The 21,544-nt window shown below is 41.0% G+C and overlaps 1 protein-coding gene across 1 annotated transcript in view; it reads left to right on the top strand.

Annotated features, from left to right (window-relative positions):
- The first annotated feature begins 585 nt into the window (after window positions 1–585).
- Window positions 586–21,544, top strand: part of LOC120048490 (growth factor receptor-bound protein 10-like) — a 77,749-nt gene continuing 56,790 nt past the window's right edge. Inside the window, exons 1-2 of the mRNA XM_038994498.1 lie at window positions 586–718; window positions 21,119–21,239. Coding sequence (XP_038850426.1) covers window positions 21,189–21,239 — 51 coding nt within the window. The 5' untranslated portion in view covers window positions 586–718; window positions 21,119–21,188. The remainder of the gene's footprint in view (window positions 719–21,118; window positions 21,240–21,544) is intronic.

Raw genomic sequence — 21,544 nt, 5'->3', positions numbered from 1 at the left:
AGTGTCTATTTTTGCAGCAGTGTGCTATGTCTGCAGACAGGACTTCTCGGCATGTCTCTTCCCCCCCTGCACACACACACTACATGTTAATGTATGTAAATTGTAAAGTATTTGATCTATAATGACTTTTCCGTTGTGTCGTACACCAGTAAGACTAGCTGTCACCATTGGCGTCGGCTAATGGGGATCTTAATAAATAAAATAAAATGCTCTCAAGTGGCTTTATTGGCATGGGAAACATATGTATACATTGCCAAAGCAAGTGAAATAGATAAGTGAAATAAATAACAAATGAACAGTAAACATTACACACAAAAGTTCCAAAAGAATAAAGACATTTCAAATGTCATATGTCTATATACAGTGTTGTGACGATATGCAAGTTAAGTCGCATTTACAGTGGTGTTTGTTCTTCACTTCTCTCTCTTTGTTCAGTTGATGAGTCTACTGAATATTCCTCTAGAACCCAGAGACATGAGGCGATGTGGGCGGAGTCAGCCGAGAGGGGAGGGAGGAGTTGTATCGTGTGTGTTGAGTCAGCTGAGAAATAAACTGCTAGCTGCTTGTCCTCATCGGGAATGTTGACCACTGGAGCGTCTTGAGCATAAAAGCAAAGCTGTTGCGCGAGCTACTATTTTCAAGTTAAGTGTCTTCCCATCCCAAGTGCAAGGCTGTCTGATTGCTCTTGTTTGACATTCTACAGAGGCCTGTCAATAAGGTGAGTGTATTATTCCAAGATCAAGGGAGTCTTGTGTTATTTGAAAAATGGTGTAATTGTATGCATCTTTCTTGACTTTCTAGAACACAACAAGCAAAGTTTAGTGTAGCTAGCTAGCGCCTCTGGATGTAAACTGCTGTCGGGTGAGACTGGAGCGCAGCGTGGCTTGTAGCGTGAGGCTCTGTCTTTCACGAAAGCGCGAGGAGGGTTTGGATGTGGATAGCTGTTAGAACTTGTTTTGCAAATCAGTGTAATTTGTTGTCTAAAACAGGTTACCGTTGTAGGTTAACATTGTTAATCACAAATGTGACAGTTACTAAATAGCCAGAGCCGAATATAGCCACATGTCTACCCAGCGCTGTCGGGACTGCATGCAGGCAGATAAACTGCGTTCGTGTAGGGATGAGGTTGGGAGAAGCATGATCTCCTGTATTGGGGCAACTAAAGCTTACTAAACTACTATAGTTAGGTAGTTAAAAGTACCAATCCAGAGGGGTATCAATGAGTTAGCCAGATAACTTTGATTACATATTGTTTTTTTAACTAGATTTTCTGGTTCATTAATAAGACATGTGTTTTTGGTTGCTGAGTCAATTAGACCATGCCCATTTCAAGCGTATCGTAAACTGTTTACTGATATTGCATAACTGCTTACTATCCAACTACCAGCCAGGCGCAGCCCCTGGTGAAGTCCCTGCCTGTCCTACCCTCAGTAGCCTATCCGCCCTACCCTTTTCACCGGTCCGGTCAGTCTTATCCCATGGCTTCATTTTTCTTTGGGGGTGGGGTGAAAGGCGATTTTCCAGGCAGCTAGCTACTCGTGTACTGAACCTTGGATGGTGGTTGGCTTCTACCACCCCTTTCAAACCGAGCAGCGAATATATACAGTATACTTATAGTAGGCTTATTCAGAAGCTAAGTATTTCAAATCTAACTGGGTGGGACATCAGGGATGGATTTTGGCAAGGATTTTATAAAAAACGAATGTTATGCTGTAGATGTGATATGTAATCGTATTAGTAATCTAAAAACAGATTTGTTTGACTTAATGCTGATTCATCAGAATTACCCAGCAGTGTACTGTACAGCTCATCTAAGAAATGTAGTTGGTTAGAACCATAATAATATATAGATTGATCATAATGGCATAGTACGTTTTGGGAACAGTCCCTATCCTCTTCCACTAAACTACATTTTTACTATACACTTAAAATGTCATTACTAATGTAGGCCTACTATGTAACATGTTAATACAAAATTGTTACTACTTGTGTAATTACAGCGTCACTACACTGGGTTAACAGCAGCTTAATAGAAATTGTTACCAGTATAAGTTGTCACCAACTAGTTTTAAATTCACACCCTCTGCTACAATCTAGCTATTTCAAGTCCATGCTCTGTAAGCGACTGACATGATGGGGCATGCGTTTAGGAGGCCGAAGACAGACAGCTAGCTCAGAGCTGCTGAGCGCACATATTTTACATATGCAACCTGTCTGGCCATGGCGGTTCAAGTCTCTTCTCTGGAAGAGTCTGACTAACAAATGGCTTTGTTGGATCATATCCTATTGGCATTTAATTTGTTCTACCAATCTATTCCATTCATCATACAAGGCATATTAGCGTGGCCTATTAGCGTGTTGGTAGGCCTATTAGCTTGTTGGTTTCATTTATTATCGGGGATGGAAAGTGAAAGGGATAGGCCTTGTTCACCCAAATTACAAATTCCCTTGAGAGCTGTCCAAACTTTCAATCTGAAGAGGCCTTGCAGACATATAAATTGTACTTCCACATACACTTTATATGATTATGTTGTCTGTCATAGTGGTGATCTCTCTCACCCAGGCCCTAGCATTCCATTCGGCCTTGCGCCAGTTTGCAGTCATATAACACTCGCTATTCAGTGCCAATACCCCCTTATTGATGGCTGGTCATGGCGCTTTTTCCCAAGTCTGGGATGCCAGAGTCAGAGTTTTGGCCTAAATCAATGACACCAATTACTAGGTTATGTCCTATTATTGCCCAAATTATTTCTCCCGTCAGTTATGAGCACAGCTGATGTTGACACACCTCCTGTATTCTGTCTAATATATTCTAGTAACTGATTTGAAACAAAATTTTGGTCTGTGGGATGTGGCAGTAGGTGCTGTTTGGAAACAGGTAGCTGAATCATGAAAAAAAACTGGATGTTATAGGCTAGGCCTACTTTTCTTGTGTAGGTAGGCATCAATGGGTGTACAAAGCATAAAAATACTTCCGAAGAACCCCAAGGCTTGTGGATGAAAAAAGTTGTAATGCCTTTATTAGATTACTTGGCAGCAGGACAAGATGAAAAAGCTTTGCAGGCAGCTAGAGAAGCCTTAGTTTGTCTGTGTCACTTACCTTTCATTTAAATGTAATTATTTTGTCTAGCTACCTCAGTTATAGCTAAGTAATTACATTCTGCTTACTAAAGTAGTCTGTAATTGATTTACAGAAGGGCAACTTAATATATTTTGCTTACTTGTCCTATAAATACTTGACTCTCACCCGCCATCATCCACCCATGATTACCCAGAAGGCAGAATGATGCAATGATTGTCTAACCAACCAACCACAGCACGGTGGATTCAATTTCTCCTTGTCTGGAGGCGGTCCAAATCTGTCTGAAACCTGAGAAGCAGGAATGCTGTATTTTCTAAAGCAGGTAACTGAACACTCCTGCTAGTATGTTTGTGTGCAGGAAGAACAGGGAGAGCGGTGCAGAACGATGGCGATGTTCCAGAAAATGTCACTCAGCCTCTACGAGCTGGAATCTGTGCTGTAAAATGTAAAACAAACCAGGGTTAGTGGGCTTGTGAGATGTATTCATGAAAACAAAAGGGTTTTGAGTGACATTCTTCCCCAGTGCAACTTCAGAACAATAGAGGCATTTTGTGCTCTTGAATTTTATCGCTGTGCCTGGACATCATTAGTATTCTCTTCTCAGAGTTTAATGGGACATTTGGCTTTATCTGTACATCGTTTCTCATATTATCAGTACATATTTCACCAAACCTATAAGTGATGAGAACTTGGAGAAAGGTATTTAAATGATTTATAAGCTACAATATGTAGGGCCCTATAAAAGATGTGTTGCGGACAATGCGAATGGAATCACGGAATCTAGACATTAAAACGGAATTCAACAATATCTTTTTTTAATTTGAATTTCGTAGGAAATCAACTAAATGTATTGAACTTATTGGAAAATGCTTTCATTTGCTCAAATAATCATAAGACATGAACATGCATACGTAGCAAGGTTTTCATCCAATTGGGACAGATTTTCATGCAAATATTCTAAAATATAAACAATATGTGCATTTTCCCAACAGATGTGTTTCCATCAAATTGACTTGTTGCGGTTAAAAGGCTGTGCCTGATGACGTAGTGCACATCAACATTTATTTTGCAGTTAAATTCCCATGTACCAAATAATAATACAAGTTAAATGGGTTTCCATTGCATTTTCAACTCTACTGATGGTTTTGTCACAAAGAAATTGTGTTATGTAGCGAATGTGCCCAGTTTGGCCTTGGCATGTGCTCTCTAGCTAATAGCTGGCACATACAGTGTGGGTAGGTAGGTTACCTATAGGGTGACATTTAGGGCAATATAACACTTTTTATTTGTCAAAAGGCAACCAAGCATCAATCTCATCAGCCTAATAAACTGCATGCTTTCCCAGTCATAGTGGGAGGACCACACAACATATCATCACGCGACTCCCACGTTTTCTTCGATTGGATGCTTATTATATCAATATTTGCGCATAAAGATGTTTCCACGACCATTTCTCGCATAATACATTTTACAGACACAAAAAGATCCCACATTGTCTAGTGTATTTTGTTTTGTTGACATTTGTAAATTTTGCCAACAAATTTGCTTTTTCCTTCAGGTCTGTTTATCCGACATGTACTTTACTCGCATAAAAAGGTTGGATGGAAACCTGGTTAGTGATTCGTACTTTCCTGCAACTTTCTGAAATGGCACAGGAATGCCCCTGTCTGTGTGTGGATCGTCCGTTTGTCTAGTCTACACTGTGTAGCCGTTAGCAATAATGCTAATGATAGTCTGCTGATTGATGGAAAGGCTTTCCCAAAAACCTTATAAATTAAATGTTAACTACACAGTAGCCTATGCCTACCTGGCAGAATGATATGATTATTTGCATCAATCCAGCTTCCATTTGTTTTGTAAACTGATTTGTTTAGTAAAATCACATGAGCGCTACAGAAACACCGCTAACCAAACAATGGTCTCTGGCTGGTGCGCACTTTAATTAAAGGGTAACTACACCCAAAGTTCAACATTTCTTAGACTTTTCCCAGACCTCAAAAGTGGTTTCCTGATGTGGTGTAGCCCTTTACGCCCATACCCGTGTACAGGTTGAAAATGGCAGATTTGGGCACTGATAAACGCCTAACTTGGAACGCAGTGGCTGTACAGTAACAAACTATACATGATGTCAATGGTTTTCTGCAGTTCTACATATAATCTGCAAACTGTTCACTTTCAATTGCTACCATGGTTATGCATATGCTTTTCATATTTCTTCTGGAACAAACATTTCAATGTTAAAGGGTTTAGCGTTTTTTTTGTTGTTGGAAAAAACAAAACCTGGAAAAACAAAACTGAGAAAATTGAATTTGGGGTACAACTAAATGGGATCGGGTACAAAATACACCAGATTTTATAAGGCCCTAATATCATAGGGATAGGGGGTTTCTGGTAAAATTAAGTTTGTCTAGGGGGGGTTTGTGTTGAAAATGACAAAGACCATAGCAAGCCTGTTCTCTTCTAGCCTCAGGAAGCCTAAATTCCCTATTGTTTATACCATCTTTATTACATAACTCAATGTAGGCTATTCAATGTTAGTTAGAAACTCTCATATGTCCAGATGAGCAGTCTGATCCATTGTACAGTAGCCTAAATAATCATTTATTCTAGTTACACTTCTTGATCTTATTTAAACTTTTTGAATAACACGTCCCATAGATGAAAGCTTGAGTTCTTAGTTGAATAAAAACTAAAATAGCCTAGCCATAGCCCACCCTGGCAGCAGGCTTGTGCACAAACATAATATCTCCCTCCCGTCCAAGCCATTCATTATGCACATTGCATAAGGTCATTTCTCCCAGCCGGCCCAATGAAATCCTCATCCAATTAGCGATTGTCCATGTCTCTCAAAGCCTTTCTCAGAGACTTCTGCTATTCAGCCCTCCACGATGACATCAGGTTCTCTCTTATAACCTTCTTTACGCTGCTGCCCCGAAATAATGAAGCTGCCATTTAATGAAGAATCAACATGTGAAACAAGCACATCTACTGAGGTGTGACAACAATCTGAACCATCCACTGATAAAATAGTCAGCCATGACAGAGATGGCAGTGTTCATTTGGAACTCAGTCCAGTAAATTAAAGCCTGTACTATACTACAGACGGTCAGAAGAACCTTATTGGAGAAGTAGGTACTTATTCATGGTCTTCATATGCATTCATTTGCTTATTGAATGTCTAATTACTGCAAACTACTACATTCTTCAACTATGCTTAAATGCTTGTATTGTCTATGGATTACTGTGTAATTGCTACTGGATTACTGTGCATTGTGCAATTTTACAGATTTAAAGTGATGATTTACTCCTCCCATGGCCCTTATTTTAGCAAGTTGTGGAATCTGGCTGGATTTTCTTATCTAGCCTACCATGCACAACAAATGAAACGTTGCAAAAATGCTGGCATTCCAGTAGTTGTCATCCCTTCAAGACACATCTCTCAGCAAACTGTTTTCTTAATTCATTTGACATATCCTTTGAGTGCTTCTACCTTAAAAATAGGTTACACGTCACCTTACTGTAGAGAGGCAGGCAGTCCCAAACCAAATTCTTCCTTAAATGATGAATTTTGCATGACGGTGCGTCTTCCAGCAACATTGGACTGCTCTGTTCTTGCTTGACTTCAGATTTTTTTATGGTGTTCCATGTACAGCTTGAAATAGTGCTGGAAAATACAAGGCTACATCTCTTCTTCAGTTGTTTGAGCCTAAACCTCTTGTCATTTGCCCTGATCAATGTGGACATGATGATGTAGGTTAGTGATAAGACAGATGCCCAGGAACCCTAAAGAACAGCATCTTGTACTGTTTGGCGCTTCCTACCATTGCAGCAGTCTCCTCAACCTTGAGTCTGTGCATGTCAGTTTCAGTTGGATGTTACATATGTCATTTAGGTGTGAGAATGAAACAATGGGGTCTTGGGGAGGGAGGAGGTATGTTCAGTTGAATTTCACACGCTGCTCTTGCAACCGTCACTGCTTGGAGGCAGGATTTTTTTTTTTTTAGCTGTGTGAGCTCTTGTTGGCATTTGAATGGTTCATAATGTGGCCCTTAATAGGGCGGGCACAATTACCATATAATAGTGTAACTGACGATTATGGATGAAGACCTTCACAAAAATAAAATAACCGTCATAACCGTTTAATTATTATTATTATTGTTATTACAGTGCATTCGGAAAGTATTCAGTATTCAGATCCCTTGACTTTGAATAAAAAACGGAAATATCACATTTTATAAAAGTATTCAGGCCCTTTGTTGCACCTTTGGCAGTGATTACAGCCTTGAGTCTTCTAGGGTATGCCTCTACAAGCTTGGCACACCTAAATGTAGGGAGTTTCTCCCATTCTTCTCTGCAGATCCTCTCAAGCTCTGTCAGGTTGGATGGGAAGTGTCGCTCCACAGCTATTTAAAGGTCTCTCCAGAGATGTCTGATCGGGTTCAAGTCCGGGCTCGGGCTGGGTCACTCAAGGACATTCAGAGACTTGTCCCAAAGCCACTCCTGCATTGTCTTGGGTGTGTCCTTAGGGTTGTTGTCCTGTTGGAAGGTGAACCTTTGCCCCAGTCTGAGGTCCTGAGTGCTCTGCAGCAGGTTTTCATGAAGGATCCCTCTGTACTTTGTTCCTTTCATCTTTCCTTTGATCCTGACTAGTTTCCCATGCTGCCACCACCGCGTAGGGAGGGTGCCAGGTTTCCTTCCGACGTGACGCTTGGCATTCAGGCCAAAGAGTTCAATCTTGGTTTCGTCAGACCAGAGAATCTTGTTTCTCATGGTCTGAGTTATTTAGGTGCCTTTTGGCAAACTCCAAGCGGGCTGTCATGTGCCTTTTACTGAGGAGTGGCTTCCATCTGGCCACTCTACCATAAAGGCCTGATTGGTTTAGTGCTGGAGAGATGGTTGTCTTTCTGGAAGCTACTCCCTTCTCCACAGAGGAACTCTGGAGCTCTTTCAGAGTGACCATCAAGTTCTTGGTCACCTCCCTGACCAAGGCCCATCTCCCCGAATTGCTTAATTTGGCTGGGCGGCTAGCTCTAGGAAGAGTCTTGGTGGTTCCAAAATGATGGGGGCCACTGTGTTCTTGGGGACCTTAAATGCACTGTGTTCTGGTGTCCTTCCCCAGATCTGTGCCTCAACACAATCCAGTCTCGGAGCTCTACGGACTAGAGGTCGACCGATTATGGTTTTTCAACGCCGATACCGATTATTGGAGGACCAAAAAAAGCCGATGCCGATTAATCGGACGATTTTTATGTATATATTTGTAATAATGACAATTACAACAATACTGGATGAACACTTTTATTTTAACTTAATATAATATATAAATCAATTCAATTTAGTCTCAAATAAATAATGAAACATGTTCCATTTGGTTTAACTTCTACTTGGTCACAATCCCGGATCCGGGAGCACCCCCATCAGTAAAAAAGCTGACTAGCATAGCCTAGCATAGCGTCACAAGTAAATACTAGCATCTAAATATCATTAAATCAATTAAGTCCAAGACACCAGATGAAAGATACACATCTTGTGAAATCTTGGGAGAGGCACCTAATCTAATCAGTAACTAATCATAAACTTGACTAAAAAATACAGGTTGGACAGCAAATGAAAGATACATTAGTTCTTAATGCAACCGCTGTGTTAGATTTTTAAAATTAACGTTACTATGACATACAGCGTGCGTTAAAGCGAGACCGCACCGAAATTAATGGCGGAATATGAGTTTTACATTTTTCAACAGAACAACGAATTAACATCATAAATAGTTCTTACTTTTTGATGAGCTCCCATCAGAATCTTGGGCAAGTTGTCCTTTGTCCAAAAGAATCGTTGCTCGGTTGTAGATTGTCGCCTTCAACTTTGGAATTAGCAGTAAACATTAGCCATGTGGCGAAGACGTGTCCAACTCACCATAACGCAGCACAAATAAAATACCAAAAATCGCAATATACTGATATAAACTGATATAACTCGGTTTAAAATAACAACATTATGATGTCTTTAACACCTATATCGAATAAAATCAGAGCCGGATATATCTAAGGGCTATAACGGGAGCTTTCTAGAACGCCATCCTGAGGTCTGTCTTGCGTCATGGCGAATGAAGGAAAGACTGGACCCCACGTTCCCAGTCCATTTATATGGCCTCAGATCTGCCTAGCAACTCCATTCCAATTCTCACTATTTGCTGACATCTAGGGGAAGGCGTATGCAGTGCATCTCAACCAATAGAAGACATGCAAATTAATAAACTGACCTCAGAACAGCCTGGCTGATTTCAGATTTCTCACTTCCTCACAGGAAAATTGCTCCAACTTGAGTTCTGTTTTACTCACAGATATAATTCAAACGGTTTTAGAAACTAGTGTTTTCTATCCAATAGTAATAATAATATGCATATTGTACGAGCAAGAATTGAGTACGAGGCAGTTTAATTTGGGAACGAAATTTTTACAAAGTGAAAACAGCACCCCCTATTGAGAAAAGGTTAAATAATGCAAAAACACGGTGTTGGAGAAGAAGTAAAAATGCAACATGTGCCATGGAAAAAAGCTAACGTTTAAGTTCCTTGCTCAGAACATGAGAACATATGAAAGCTGGTGGTTCCTTTTAACATGAGTCTTCAATATTCCCAGTTAAGAAGTTTTAGGTTGTAGTTATTATAGGAATTATAGAACTATTTCTCTCTATACCATTTGTATTTCATATACCTTTGACTATTGGATGTTCTTATAGGCACTACAGTATTGCCAGCCTAATCTCGGGAGTTGATGGGCTTGAAGTCATAAACAGCTCAATGCTTGAAGCACAGCGAAGAGCTGCTGGCAAACGCAGGAAAGTGCTGTTTGAATGAATGCTTACGAGCCTGCTGCTGCCTACCACCGCTCAGTCAGACTGATATATCAAATCATAGACTTAATTATAATATAATAAACACACAGAAATATGAGCCCAGGTCTTTAATATGGTCAAATCCGGAAACTATCATTTCGAAAACAAAACGTTTATTCTTTCAGTGAAATACGGAACCATTACGTATTTTATCTAACGGGTGGCATCCATAAGTCTTAAGTATTGCTGTTACATTGCACAACCTTCAATGTTATGTCATAATTATGTACAATTCTGGCAAATGAATTACGGTCTTTGTTTGGAAGAAATGGTCTTCACACAGTTCGCAACGAGCCCGGCGGCCCAAACTGTTGCATATACCCTGACTCTGCTTGCACCGAATGCAAGAGTAGTGACACAATTTCCCTAGTTAAAATAAATTCATGTTTGCAGGAAATATTAACTAAATATGCAGGTTAAAAAAATATACTTGTGTATTGATTTTAAAGAAAGGTATTGATGTTTATGGTTAGGTACACATTGGTACAACGACAGCGCTTTTTTCGCAAATGCGCTTGTTAAATCATCACCCGTCTGGCGAAGTAGGCTGTGATTCGATGATAAATTATCAGGCACCGCATTGATTATATGCAATGCAGGACAAGCTAGATAAACTAGTAATGTCATCAACCATGTGGAGTTAACTAGTGATTATGTTAAGATTGATTGTTTTTTATAAGTTTAATGCTAGCTAGCAACTTACCTTGGCTCCTTGCTGCACTCGCGTAACAGGTGGTCAGACTGCCACGCAGTCTCGTCGTGGAGTGCAATGTAATCGGCCATAATCGGCGTCCAAAAATGCCGATTGTTATGAAAACTTGAAATCGGCCCAAATTAATCGGCCATGCCGGTCGACCTCCACTACAGACAGTTCCTTTGAACTCATGGCTTGGATTTTGCTCTGATGCACTGTCAACTGTGGGACTTAATATAGACAGGTGTGTGCCTTTCCATGTCCAATCAATTGAATCTACCACAGGTGGACTCCAATCATGTGGTAGAAACATCTCAAGGATGATCAATGGAAACAGGATGCACCTGAGCTCTATTTCGAGTCTCATAGCAAAGTATCTGAATACTTATGTAAATAAGGTGTTTCTGTTATTTATTTGTAATGCATTTGCAAACATTTCTAAAAACCTGTTTTCGCTTTGTCCTTCAAATCAAATGTTATTTGTCACGTGTCGAATACAACATGTGTTGACCTTACTGTGAAATGCTTACTTACAAGCTCTTAACCAACAGTGGAGTTCAAGAAGGAGTTAAGAAAATATTTACCAAAAAGACTAAAGTAAAAAATAATAAAAAGTAGCACAATAAAATAACAACAAGGCTATATACAGGGGGTACCGGTACTGAGTCAATGTGCGGGGGTACAGGTTAGTTGAGGTAATTTGTACATGTAGGTAGGGGTGGAGTGACTATGCATAGATAATAAACAGCAAGTAGCAGCAGTGTACAAAACTAATGGGGGGGGGGGGCATGTCAATGTAAATAGTCCGGTGGCCATTTGATACATTTTTCGTCAGTCTAATGGCTTGGGGGAAGAAGCTGTTAAGGAGCCTTTTGGTCCTAGACTTGGCGCTCCGGTACCTCTTGCCCTGATGTAGCAGAGAAAACAGTCTATGACTTGGGTGACTGGAGTCGCTGACAATTTTTTGGGCTTTCCTCTGACACTGCCTGGTATATAAGTCCTGGATGGCAGGAAGCTTGGCCCCAGTGATGTATTGGACCATGATAGTGTGTTGGTGATGTGAACACCAAAGAACTTGAAACTCGACCCGCTCCACTACAGCCCCGTCGTTGTTGATGGTTTCCTGTTCGGCCCGCCTTTTCCTGTAGTCCACGATCAGCTCCTTTGTCTTGCTCACATTGAGGGAGAGGTTGTTGTCCTGAACCACACTGCCAGGTCTCTGACCTCCTCTCTATAGGCTGTTTCGTATCTGTTGGTGATCAGGCCTGTTGTGTCGTCAGCAAACTTTATGATGGTGTTGGAGTCGTGTTTGGCCACGCAGTCTTGGGTGAACAGGGAGTACAGGAGGGGACTAAGTACACACCCCCTGAGGGGCTCCGGCCGCAGTCCCAGCTCCCCAACCCCAGCGTCTCCAGCCGAGTCCCAGCCCCATCCCAACCCCTCAAGCCCCAGCTTCCCTGCAGCTTCAGCCCAGCTCCCCTCCCAGGCAGCTCAGCTCCCGTTTCCCCTCATAGTCCAAGCAGCTCAGCTCCACAGCTGAACAGGCCAGTGCCCCGGCTCGCACACTGCCAGAGGGCCTTCTCTCATCACTACTCTTTGGCCTACAAATCAGTGCATACCATTCAGGCCATTGCTCTTTTTTTTATCCAATAGCCTATGTGGAAAGAATTTGCTCCCAGCATTCCAAAGAGGACTGCAGTGAGATCATCCAGCGATCATGTGGTGTGGTATGGAGGGGATGATCTGCAAGCAGGCAGGCAGTGTAGCAGGCAGGCAGTGTGGCAGGCAGGCAGTGTGGCAGGCAGGCAGTGTGGCAGGCAGGCAGTGTAGCAGGCAGGCAGTGTAGCAGGCAGGCAGTGTAGTAGGTTAGTAGGCAGACAGTAAAGCAGGCAGACAACGTAACAGTCTGCAAGACCGAGCCTCACCTGCTCAGGTGGAAGCTGGCCTATGTATTCTCAGGCACATTCTGGGATATTTCCTGCTGTTCAATCAATGGGCTGAAACACAGATTGTGGCTTTAAGGTGGGCCAGAATGCAGGGTCGCGTAGTTTATTGTTTGTTCAACATACAGTGAAGCTTTTTGTTTTGTTTGGAGAAACAATGCCACTAGAAGATTGTCACACTCTTGAGGGTTACCACCCAGCAAATGGCTTTCAATGCATATTAGTACTTATCCTTTATCTTTGATGGACCTTGATGTCACCATTATTCTTTGCATTTGAGAATCAAGCCCTATCAGTGGTTGTGCTTGAGCTGTTTTTCAAGACGGAAGGGCAGAGTTAGGCTGTTTCATATAAATGTTTCTTTAAAAAAAGAAGACATGAAAGCAATTCAACTGCGATTGACCTTCAGTTTGATCTTAGTCATACTATTTTTGTCCGAAGGCTCAGACTGTAAGAAACACCAGTTGTTTGTATTTCAAGTTTACACATCTAGGCCTATATGCCCATTTCAAAGTTTTCCCCAACGTCCACAGGCCTACCTCACAGATCTCAGGCTTGTAAGCATAGTGCTGTAAACGTACTGGGTAGTAATGACTAGACTGACTTGTGTACAGGTCTGTTGCAAAGGTTGCTGTTATGATTCTGGACGGCCAGAACTATAAATAGCCCTACTATTTTGAAGTGTGCCCCAATTTGGAAAGGAGGGGAAAGTATAGCCCTGTGAATGCTATGCATTTGGGCTGTGTGAGGTGAAGAGGGAACACAGACAGGTCCCAGAGAACCCAACCCACCAACTCCGTTTACAAGGAAATATTTGGCAGCCTGAGCCATAAGAAGTTTATAGATTTCTGCTTTACTTCAATTACGTGGCCCAGAAATATGAGGTTAAAAGTGTAATATTTCCCACTCACACTCTATTTAATGGAATGTAGGTCTATTCAAGAGAATGTGTTAGCAGTTTTTTACTTTCCTGAAGTTTAGGCACTTGTTAAGGACCATATATATATTCTTTTTACGTAAAATTTTCTCAAGTAGCTATTTTAAGATGTTCTGTTTACCCTATGTTAAGTTTAGCATTATGTTATGCATATCATTGGGGTGTTTGTAGTTGATGGAGACATTTCTACATATTTTTTACCTAGAGGTTTGAGGTAGAGGTCGACCAATTAATTGGCATGGCCAATTAATTAGGGCCGATTTTTTTGGATGCCAATTATGGCCGATTACATTACATTCCACGAGGAAACTACGTGGCAGGCTGACCACCTGTTACGCGTGTGCAGCAAGGAGCCAAGGTAAGTTGCTAGCTAGCATTAAACTTATCTTATAAAAAACAATCAATCTTCACATAATCACTAGTTAACTACACATGGTTGATGATATTACTAGGTTAACTTGTCCTGCGTTGCATATGATCAATGTGGTTTCTGTTAATTTATCATCGAATCACAGCCTACTTTGCCAAACGGGGGATGATTTAACAAAAGCACAATCGTTGCACGAATGTACCTAACCATGAAAATCAATGCCTTTCTTAAAATCAATACACAGAAGTATATATTTTTTAAACCTGCATATCTAGTTAAAAGAAATGAATGTTAGCAGGCAATATTAACTAGGGAAATTGTGTCACTTCTTGCGTTCATTGCACGCAGAGTCAGGGTATATGCAACAGTTTGGGCCGCCTGGCTTGTTGCGAACTAATTTGACAGAATTGTACATAATTATGACATAACATTGAAGTTTGTGCAATGTAACAGCAATATTTAGACTTAGGGTTGCCGCCCGTTCGATAAAATACGGAACGGTTCTGTATTTCACTGAAAGAATAAACGTTTTGTTTTTGAAATTATAGGTTCCGGATATAACCATATTAGTGACCAACGGCTCGTATTTCTGTGTTTATTATATTATAAGTAAGTCTATGATTTGATAGAGCAGTCTGACTGAGCGGTGGTAGGCGGCAGCAGGCTCATAAGCATTCATTCAAACTTTCCTGTGTTTGCCAGCAGCTCTTAGCAATGCTTGCTCACAGTGCTGTTTATGACTTCAAGCCTAACAACTCCTGAGATTAGGCTGCCAATACTAAAGTGCCTATTAGAACATCCAATAGTCAAAGGTATATGACATACAAATGGTATAGAGAGAAATAGTTGACTCATCATAATTCCTATAATAACTACAACCTAAAACTTCTTAACAGGGAATATTGAAGAACTTGGAATATTGAAGCACCAGCTTTCATATGTTCACATGTTCTGAGCAAGGAACTTAAACGTTAGCTTTTTTACATGGCACATGTTGCACTTTTACTTTCTTCTCCAACACTGTTTTTTCATTATTTAAACCAAATTCAGCATGTTTCATTATTTATTTGAGACTAAATTGAATTTATTTATGTATTATATTAAGTTAAAATACAAGTGTTCATTGTTCATTCAGTATTGTTGTAATTGTCATTATTACAAATATATATATATATATATATATATACATATCGTCCGATTAATCGGTATCGGCTTTTTTTGGTCCTCCGAGAATCAGTATCGGCGTTGAAAAATCATAATCGGTCGTTCTCTCGTTTGAGGCCTATAGGCTATTTGATACCAGTGTAGGTCTTAATTCAATTATTTGGTGTTCCATTCCACCATTCAGTCTGTGTTAATGGAAGCAATGATGTTGACGACACCGTTTGTAAATCTGTACTCGTTTAAGAAGCTTGTTAACCAAGAGAGATTCCACCTTGCATGGAATCACAGCCACTGACTGACCAAGCAGTTAGTGTGGTAGCTAAAGTCTCCTTAACACCCATCTCTGGTCCCAGCCTGGACCTTAAAACCAGCAGCGACATGCAAAAGAGGAGATCTCTTCTCTTTAGGGAAATGTTGGTTCAGTTTCAATTAGGCTTTACTTTAAATAGCCAGCGCTCTAGATGATCCCAAGCCTGGGCTTTGCCTCTGTTCTGGTGCTAATCACTGCAGGATATTAAAGCTTTCCCCTCAGTGTAAGCACACATGTAAGTTCTTACTGTATTGTACCAAGCAAACCAAGCCATCTCACCACCGTATGACTGTCAATGTGTGGTTGAAATCTAGAACGTAAAGAATAAGCACATATGAACTTGTTACTGTACCATAATGACCAAGCAAAGCAAACAAGCCATCCCAGAGCCTGCCACAGTAGCGCTACTGCATAGTTCCTATATTGCACATGAAGAATGAATCCCAATGAAATGCAGGCAGTCAGCTCTCATCATAACGTCAAGGACCAAGTACAGTCTAGTAGTTATGTTGTTGTTAGGTGCCCCTTTTTCCACCGTATGTTAAGATGACATTGATTGTCACAACATAGTTGTACCGTCACGTACAGTATAGACCTACCGTTGTTCTCTAGCTCTGTGTGACTAGACCGGCAAAGACAACAGAACGAGTTAACTGCAAGAGAAACATGAGCATAGCCCGAGGAATAGACCTCAAACCTCTGACTGCACCCCTCCCTCCCTCCCTGGCATGGAGAAATGTTGACTTGAAATCCCACAAGCAGACAGAGGAAATTTGTCTTGTTGAATAAGAGCCCAGTGGAGAAGGAGAACCCCTTACTTTAATAGTTAAGGCTAAAAGTTAGCATGCTCTCTCTCTCTCCGCTCTCACACGGCTGTAATAATTAAGCCTAGCTGTGATGAAGATGTCCATTGTTAAGGCTCTGTTTGAAGTTACATTCTTCGTTCATGCAAGCTTGAGCAACAATCTCTCTAATTAGTACAGATGCGTACAGTACCAGTGGCACACGGTGCTCTAAAGTCCCCAGCCTTTCTAGTTGATCTATGCTTTGGGGCTAATTGCTCCGTTAAGGTCACAGTTAATCATATTTCACTATTCTGTTCAAGTGGAATGAGTCAAATCAAAGGCCCTTTTAACCCCCCCACACACAGAATGACTGATTCTGAAAAGGAATGATTAAACATAGGTATATGTTTTTTGTCAATTTGTCCAATTATGCCAAGTAACCCCCAAGGCATGTGTCATAAGAACACACTAGAATGTTCTGATTTTATTCATGGAGGAAAGCCCTTCCAGCCATATCTCACAGTAAAGAGTGTTTATCACACATACCTTTTGTGCCTCTCCTCTCAGACCAGCTTTATGATGAGGGCTTTACTGTTAAGTGTCATAGGCAAGGGGCAAGAGATCAATGTGTTCTCAAGATCACCCGGTACAGTACAGTATGAATTGTGACAGTACATTAACCTTGGCTCTTACATCGGTGGGGCAACACACACAGACCGGGACTGAGACACACATAGCAGTTCAAAGCGCGGTGCATACACACAGAGCGCACACACACCGCACACACACACACACTAATTACAAGTGAGCCCATTCAGTGGTTCTATTGATCCAAGTGCCAAGCTCTTTATTGCAGATAAACTCATGAGTGGATCATTATTTGCATGTTAAAAACTTTGTTCATGCTGTGCTTTCTCAACAAATTGGAAACGATGACAGTTGCTCAGGACTTTTAATGTAATTTATGTCCAGTTAGCTTTTTCTATTTGGGTATAATTCATATTTTATTATCAGGTTTGGCGGACTGTAATGCTGAAATTACACAGTTATTTAATTCTGAGAAACTTGGAGGTACTGTTGTAAGCTATAAATTCATTGTTTGGGCTACAACAATATTTTAATTTAAATGTTTGCCTAGCTGAAGTTTGCTTGACTACTCAAGATGGCGATGAGGAGGGTCCGAGAAATCGCTCTGTACTTTCTCACATCAGACCTTATCTCTGCTACCTCACCCTACCAAGCCTGTTTCTCTAGGTTTTTCTATTTAAGTCAGTATTTAAGAACCCCAGGAGAAGATTTTGCTGCATTCTTTTGTCAATCTCAGGGAGAGGCAGCATGAGGAAAAAAGCTCATGGAATCTGCCCACTACTTTTCTGTTGAAGCTATTGGCAAGGGCCTCCGCTACCCAGTGGAACAGACATCTTTTTCAAGGAACTCAAACTGTTCAGTCAGTTCCACTCAGCATCAAGGCCTGGGCCTGCCTGGCTCTAGTTCTCTATCCGATGAGAGTGGAAGGCAGAACTGGTGCTGAATGAAAATGCTGTGCTACTGTATTTCCCCTGCTGATAAATTAACAGCAGATACCTACTAACAAAAGGAGGTCTCTCTCTCTCTCTCTCTCTCTCTTGGCACTGACAGTGGTCCACATGATCTATGGCTACCATGACATCCTTCAGGGGGCTTCTTCTGATTTTGTTTTGGAGCAGGGAAGAGTAGGAGTGGTGCTCCTGCTGGCTGTGAAACTTACGGCCAGCATTTACTTTCTTATGTAATCAGGCAGGGCCGTGGGACGGGAAATAGCACTGTAACAGTACCAGGCAACCTGAAAATCCTGATAATTCCTGAAAATAGTCCATGACTACATGGCATGGGACAGTCTAGGCTTACTGCAACTCCAAACACCAATTAATAGCCTGATAGAAGTATTTCTGGAATAGCATCAAAAGAGTCTCACTCAGAGCCATCTACATTGAGTGTACAAAACATTAGGAACACCTGCTCTTTCCACGACAGACTGGCCAGGTGAATCCAGGTGAAAGCTATGATCCCTTATTGATGTCACTTATTAATTCCACTTCAATCAGTGGGATAACGTGGGATAAAGGGATAAAGGGATAACGAATCCAGTTGTTTGTGTCTTCCGTTTCGGGAAAGTACCTGCGTAATTGCGCACCCAGCTATATCACATTTGACATTGTCCGTAAGCTTGAGTTCATTAGCACACAAAAAATCATACAATGATGGAAAGACCTGTGTGTTGTCCTTGTTAATGCAGACAGAAAAAACTTTTTATCATAGCCCCAATTTTGTCCCGCACATTGAATATAGTTGCGGAGAGTCCCTGTAATCCTAGATTCAGATCATTCAGGCAATAAAAAACATCACCCAGATAGGCCAGTCGTGTGAGAAACTCGTCATCATGCAAGTGGTCAGACAAGGGAAAATGATGGTCTGTAAAGAAAACTTTAAGCTCGTCTCTCAATTCCAAAAAACATGTCAATACTTTGCCCCTTGATAACCAGCGCACTTATTTCTGTATGTTGAAAAGCGTTACATGGTCGCTGCACATATCATTGCATAATGCAGAAAATAAACGAGAGTTCAGGGGCCTTGCTTTAACAAAGTTAACCATTTTCACTGTGGTGTCCAAAACGTCTTTCAAGCTGTCAGGCATTCCCTTGGCAGCAATAGCCTCTCGGTGGATGCTGCAGTGTACCCAAGTGGCGCCGGGAGCAACTGCTTCGCCCGCGCATTACCACTCCACTATCTCCCTGTCATGGCTTTTGCGCCCTCAGTAGAGATATCAACACATCTTGACCACCAAAGTCCATTTGATATCACAAAGCTGTCCAGTACTTTTAACATATCCTCATGTCCTGGTTTCCAGTGGTTTGCAGTAGAGGATGTCTTCCTTAATTGACCCCCCATAAACGTAACTGACCTATACCAGGAGCTGTGCCAGGCCCGCCACGTCTGTTGACTCATCCAGCTGTAACGCATATAATTCACTGGTTTGTATGCAAAACAGTAATTGTTTCAAAACATGTCCTGCCATGTCACTGATGCGTCGTGAAACAGTGTTGTTTGATGAAGGAATTGTCTGTATCATTTTTTGGGCCTTTCCCCCCAGCATTGTCACCTTCATATCCGCGACAGTAGGAAGAATTAAGTCCTCCACAATAGTATGGGGCTTGTCTGTCCTAGCCACTCGGTAACTCACCATATAAGACGCTTCTAGCCCCTTCTTATTAATGGTATATGTTGCTTTTATACATGTCTTACTATTCGAAAGTCGTTCCATATTCTCGCTCAAAAAACTCCTGTGGCTTATTTTTCAAATTGTCATGTTTCGTTTCTAAATGACTGCGCAAGAGTGAAGGTTTCCTGCAAGAGAGTAACGGTTAATGTGATTGGATGTTAATTATTTGATTAGACTACCTGTATTTGACATTGTGTTGTTATTTCGCTGAACACTAGATGGTTTAATTTTATTGTTGGCAGTGAAATGAGGCTACTCAGGCGAGAAAAAAACCTCACGCAAGTGTATAGCCCCGTTGGAAAATATAAATTTACTGTTTTTCCCAATTACATTTTTATGTGTCAAGAACTGCAATTCTGCTGGGTTTTTCACGCTCAACAGTTTACTGTGTTTTCAAAAATGGCTCACCACCTAAAGGTCATCCAGCCAACTTGACACAACTGTGGGAAGCAATGGAGTCAACATGGGCCAGTATCACTGTGGAATGCTTTCATCACGTTGTAGTCCATACCCCCAACGAATTGAGGCTGTTCTTAGGGCAAAAGGGGGTGCAACTCAATATTAGGAAGGTGTTCCTAATGTATTGTCCACCCAGTGTATACGTCCAAACTTGCAAAATCTATGGTTCTGGTCTAACTGTACATGTATGAAAAAGTATTCTTAGGTAATTGTGGTTTGAGTTGGGGGGGCGGGGAGAACTCCAAAAAGCCATTCAGCTTCATTCAGTGAGAGACTGTGCTAGGCCTAAGTCTGCAGATGACTGTGTCATGTATAGGGCCTGTATTTCAGGGGAAATGTTTACAAGTGTTTGTATTTGTAGATGTAGGCTATCAAGAGGTTAATAGGATACTGACTTTAAGATGTTCAAATAGACCAAAAGTCCAACTTGTTGTTGAACTTTCTCCTGTCTTGACCCAGGGATTGGACGAGGCTTTAGCTACATGTCAACACTCACAGGAAGCACCAGCAAAGTATTGGCTGAAGGACTTGGAATAACAGCATCATTGTGTCAGTCGCTGTTTCTGTTTCTCATAAGTTTTAAATGTGATCTTGTCTGACTGACCAGGATTCTCAGACAGTGGTTGCAACAAAATACTACATGATTTGATCTGCACCAACTTTTTCCCTTTGTATCTGTTTTCATCTGGGTTCTAATGATCAACACCACCAACCAGGCCGGGTGATAAAGGTGGTCAATTGTAGTCTATAAACCTCTTGAGAATGATTAAAAAAGAAACATAAAAGCTTTTTTGAGTGAGGAAGTTCACTGTAGGTTTAATTTCTATCCACACACAGTAGTTTCAACTTAGAACTTTTGAACAATCATAACATAGGCTTTAACTAAGACCTGAGAGTTGTTCGCTGCTAGAAGCTGTTTAGTGTTTACGCTATTGTTTACTGACCCGTAGAAAGAACTATGTGGGTTAAGATGTGCTCTGTGCTATATTAGTCTCCACTGTTTGTGAGACTTCCTTATCCTTCTGAAGCATTTTAGTTGAATTCACGTCCGTCATGAAGCTACACACTGAAGAAAGATGTTAACCCAAAACGTCTGTGTATGCTATCCTTGATGCAGTAAAAAATAATTGTAAAAGATCATCAGAAACTGTTTTATTGTGGACCCATTAGCTACATTTTTGCGTATCTAGTTTCATTAATCTGTCCTGTTTTCTTTTACAGGTTCTTGCATCATATATCAAAAGTGAATGGGAAAACCCAAAGAACAGAGATTGAGTAATAGCTCCATAACATGGCTGTAGCCGGATGTCCAGATTATTTTCTACACCATCCAAATTATCAGGTAAATAATACATGTCTTTTACTAGATGTTTTGTACCATCTATATTTCAGTACATTGACCTTGGGTCTTGAGTGTTCATGTGTAGATTTTAAATGTTTTAATATGTCAGAGATATCAATTATTTTGGAATAGCAATTATGAATGTTACAATTGCTCAAATTTAATACTGTGATGTTTTCTGTTAAAACTATTGGCTTAGACCATAGTTTAACCACACCATCTATCAGACCTAGCTTCAAATATGATTTGTTTTCTTTCAGTAACTTTGAGCGTTTACTTGAGCCTGGCTGCAGTGCCAGTTGGGC

This window comes from Salvelinus namaycush, chromosome 5, assembly GCF_016432855.1.
Source record: "Salvelinus namaycush isolate Seneca chromosome 5, SaNama_1.0, whole genome shotgun sequence".
NCBI classification, from domain to species: Eukaryota; Metazoa; Chordata; class Actinopteri; order Salmoniformes; family Salmonidae; genus Salvelinus; species Salvelinus namaycush.
This window is presented reverse-complemented; position numbering and strand designations above follow the sequence as displayed.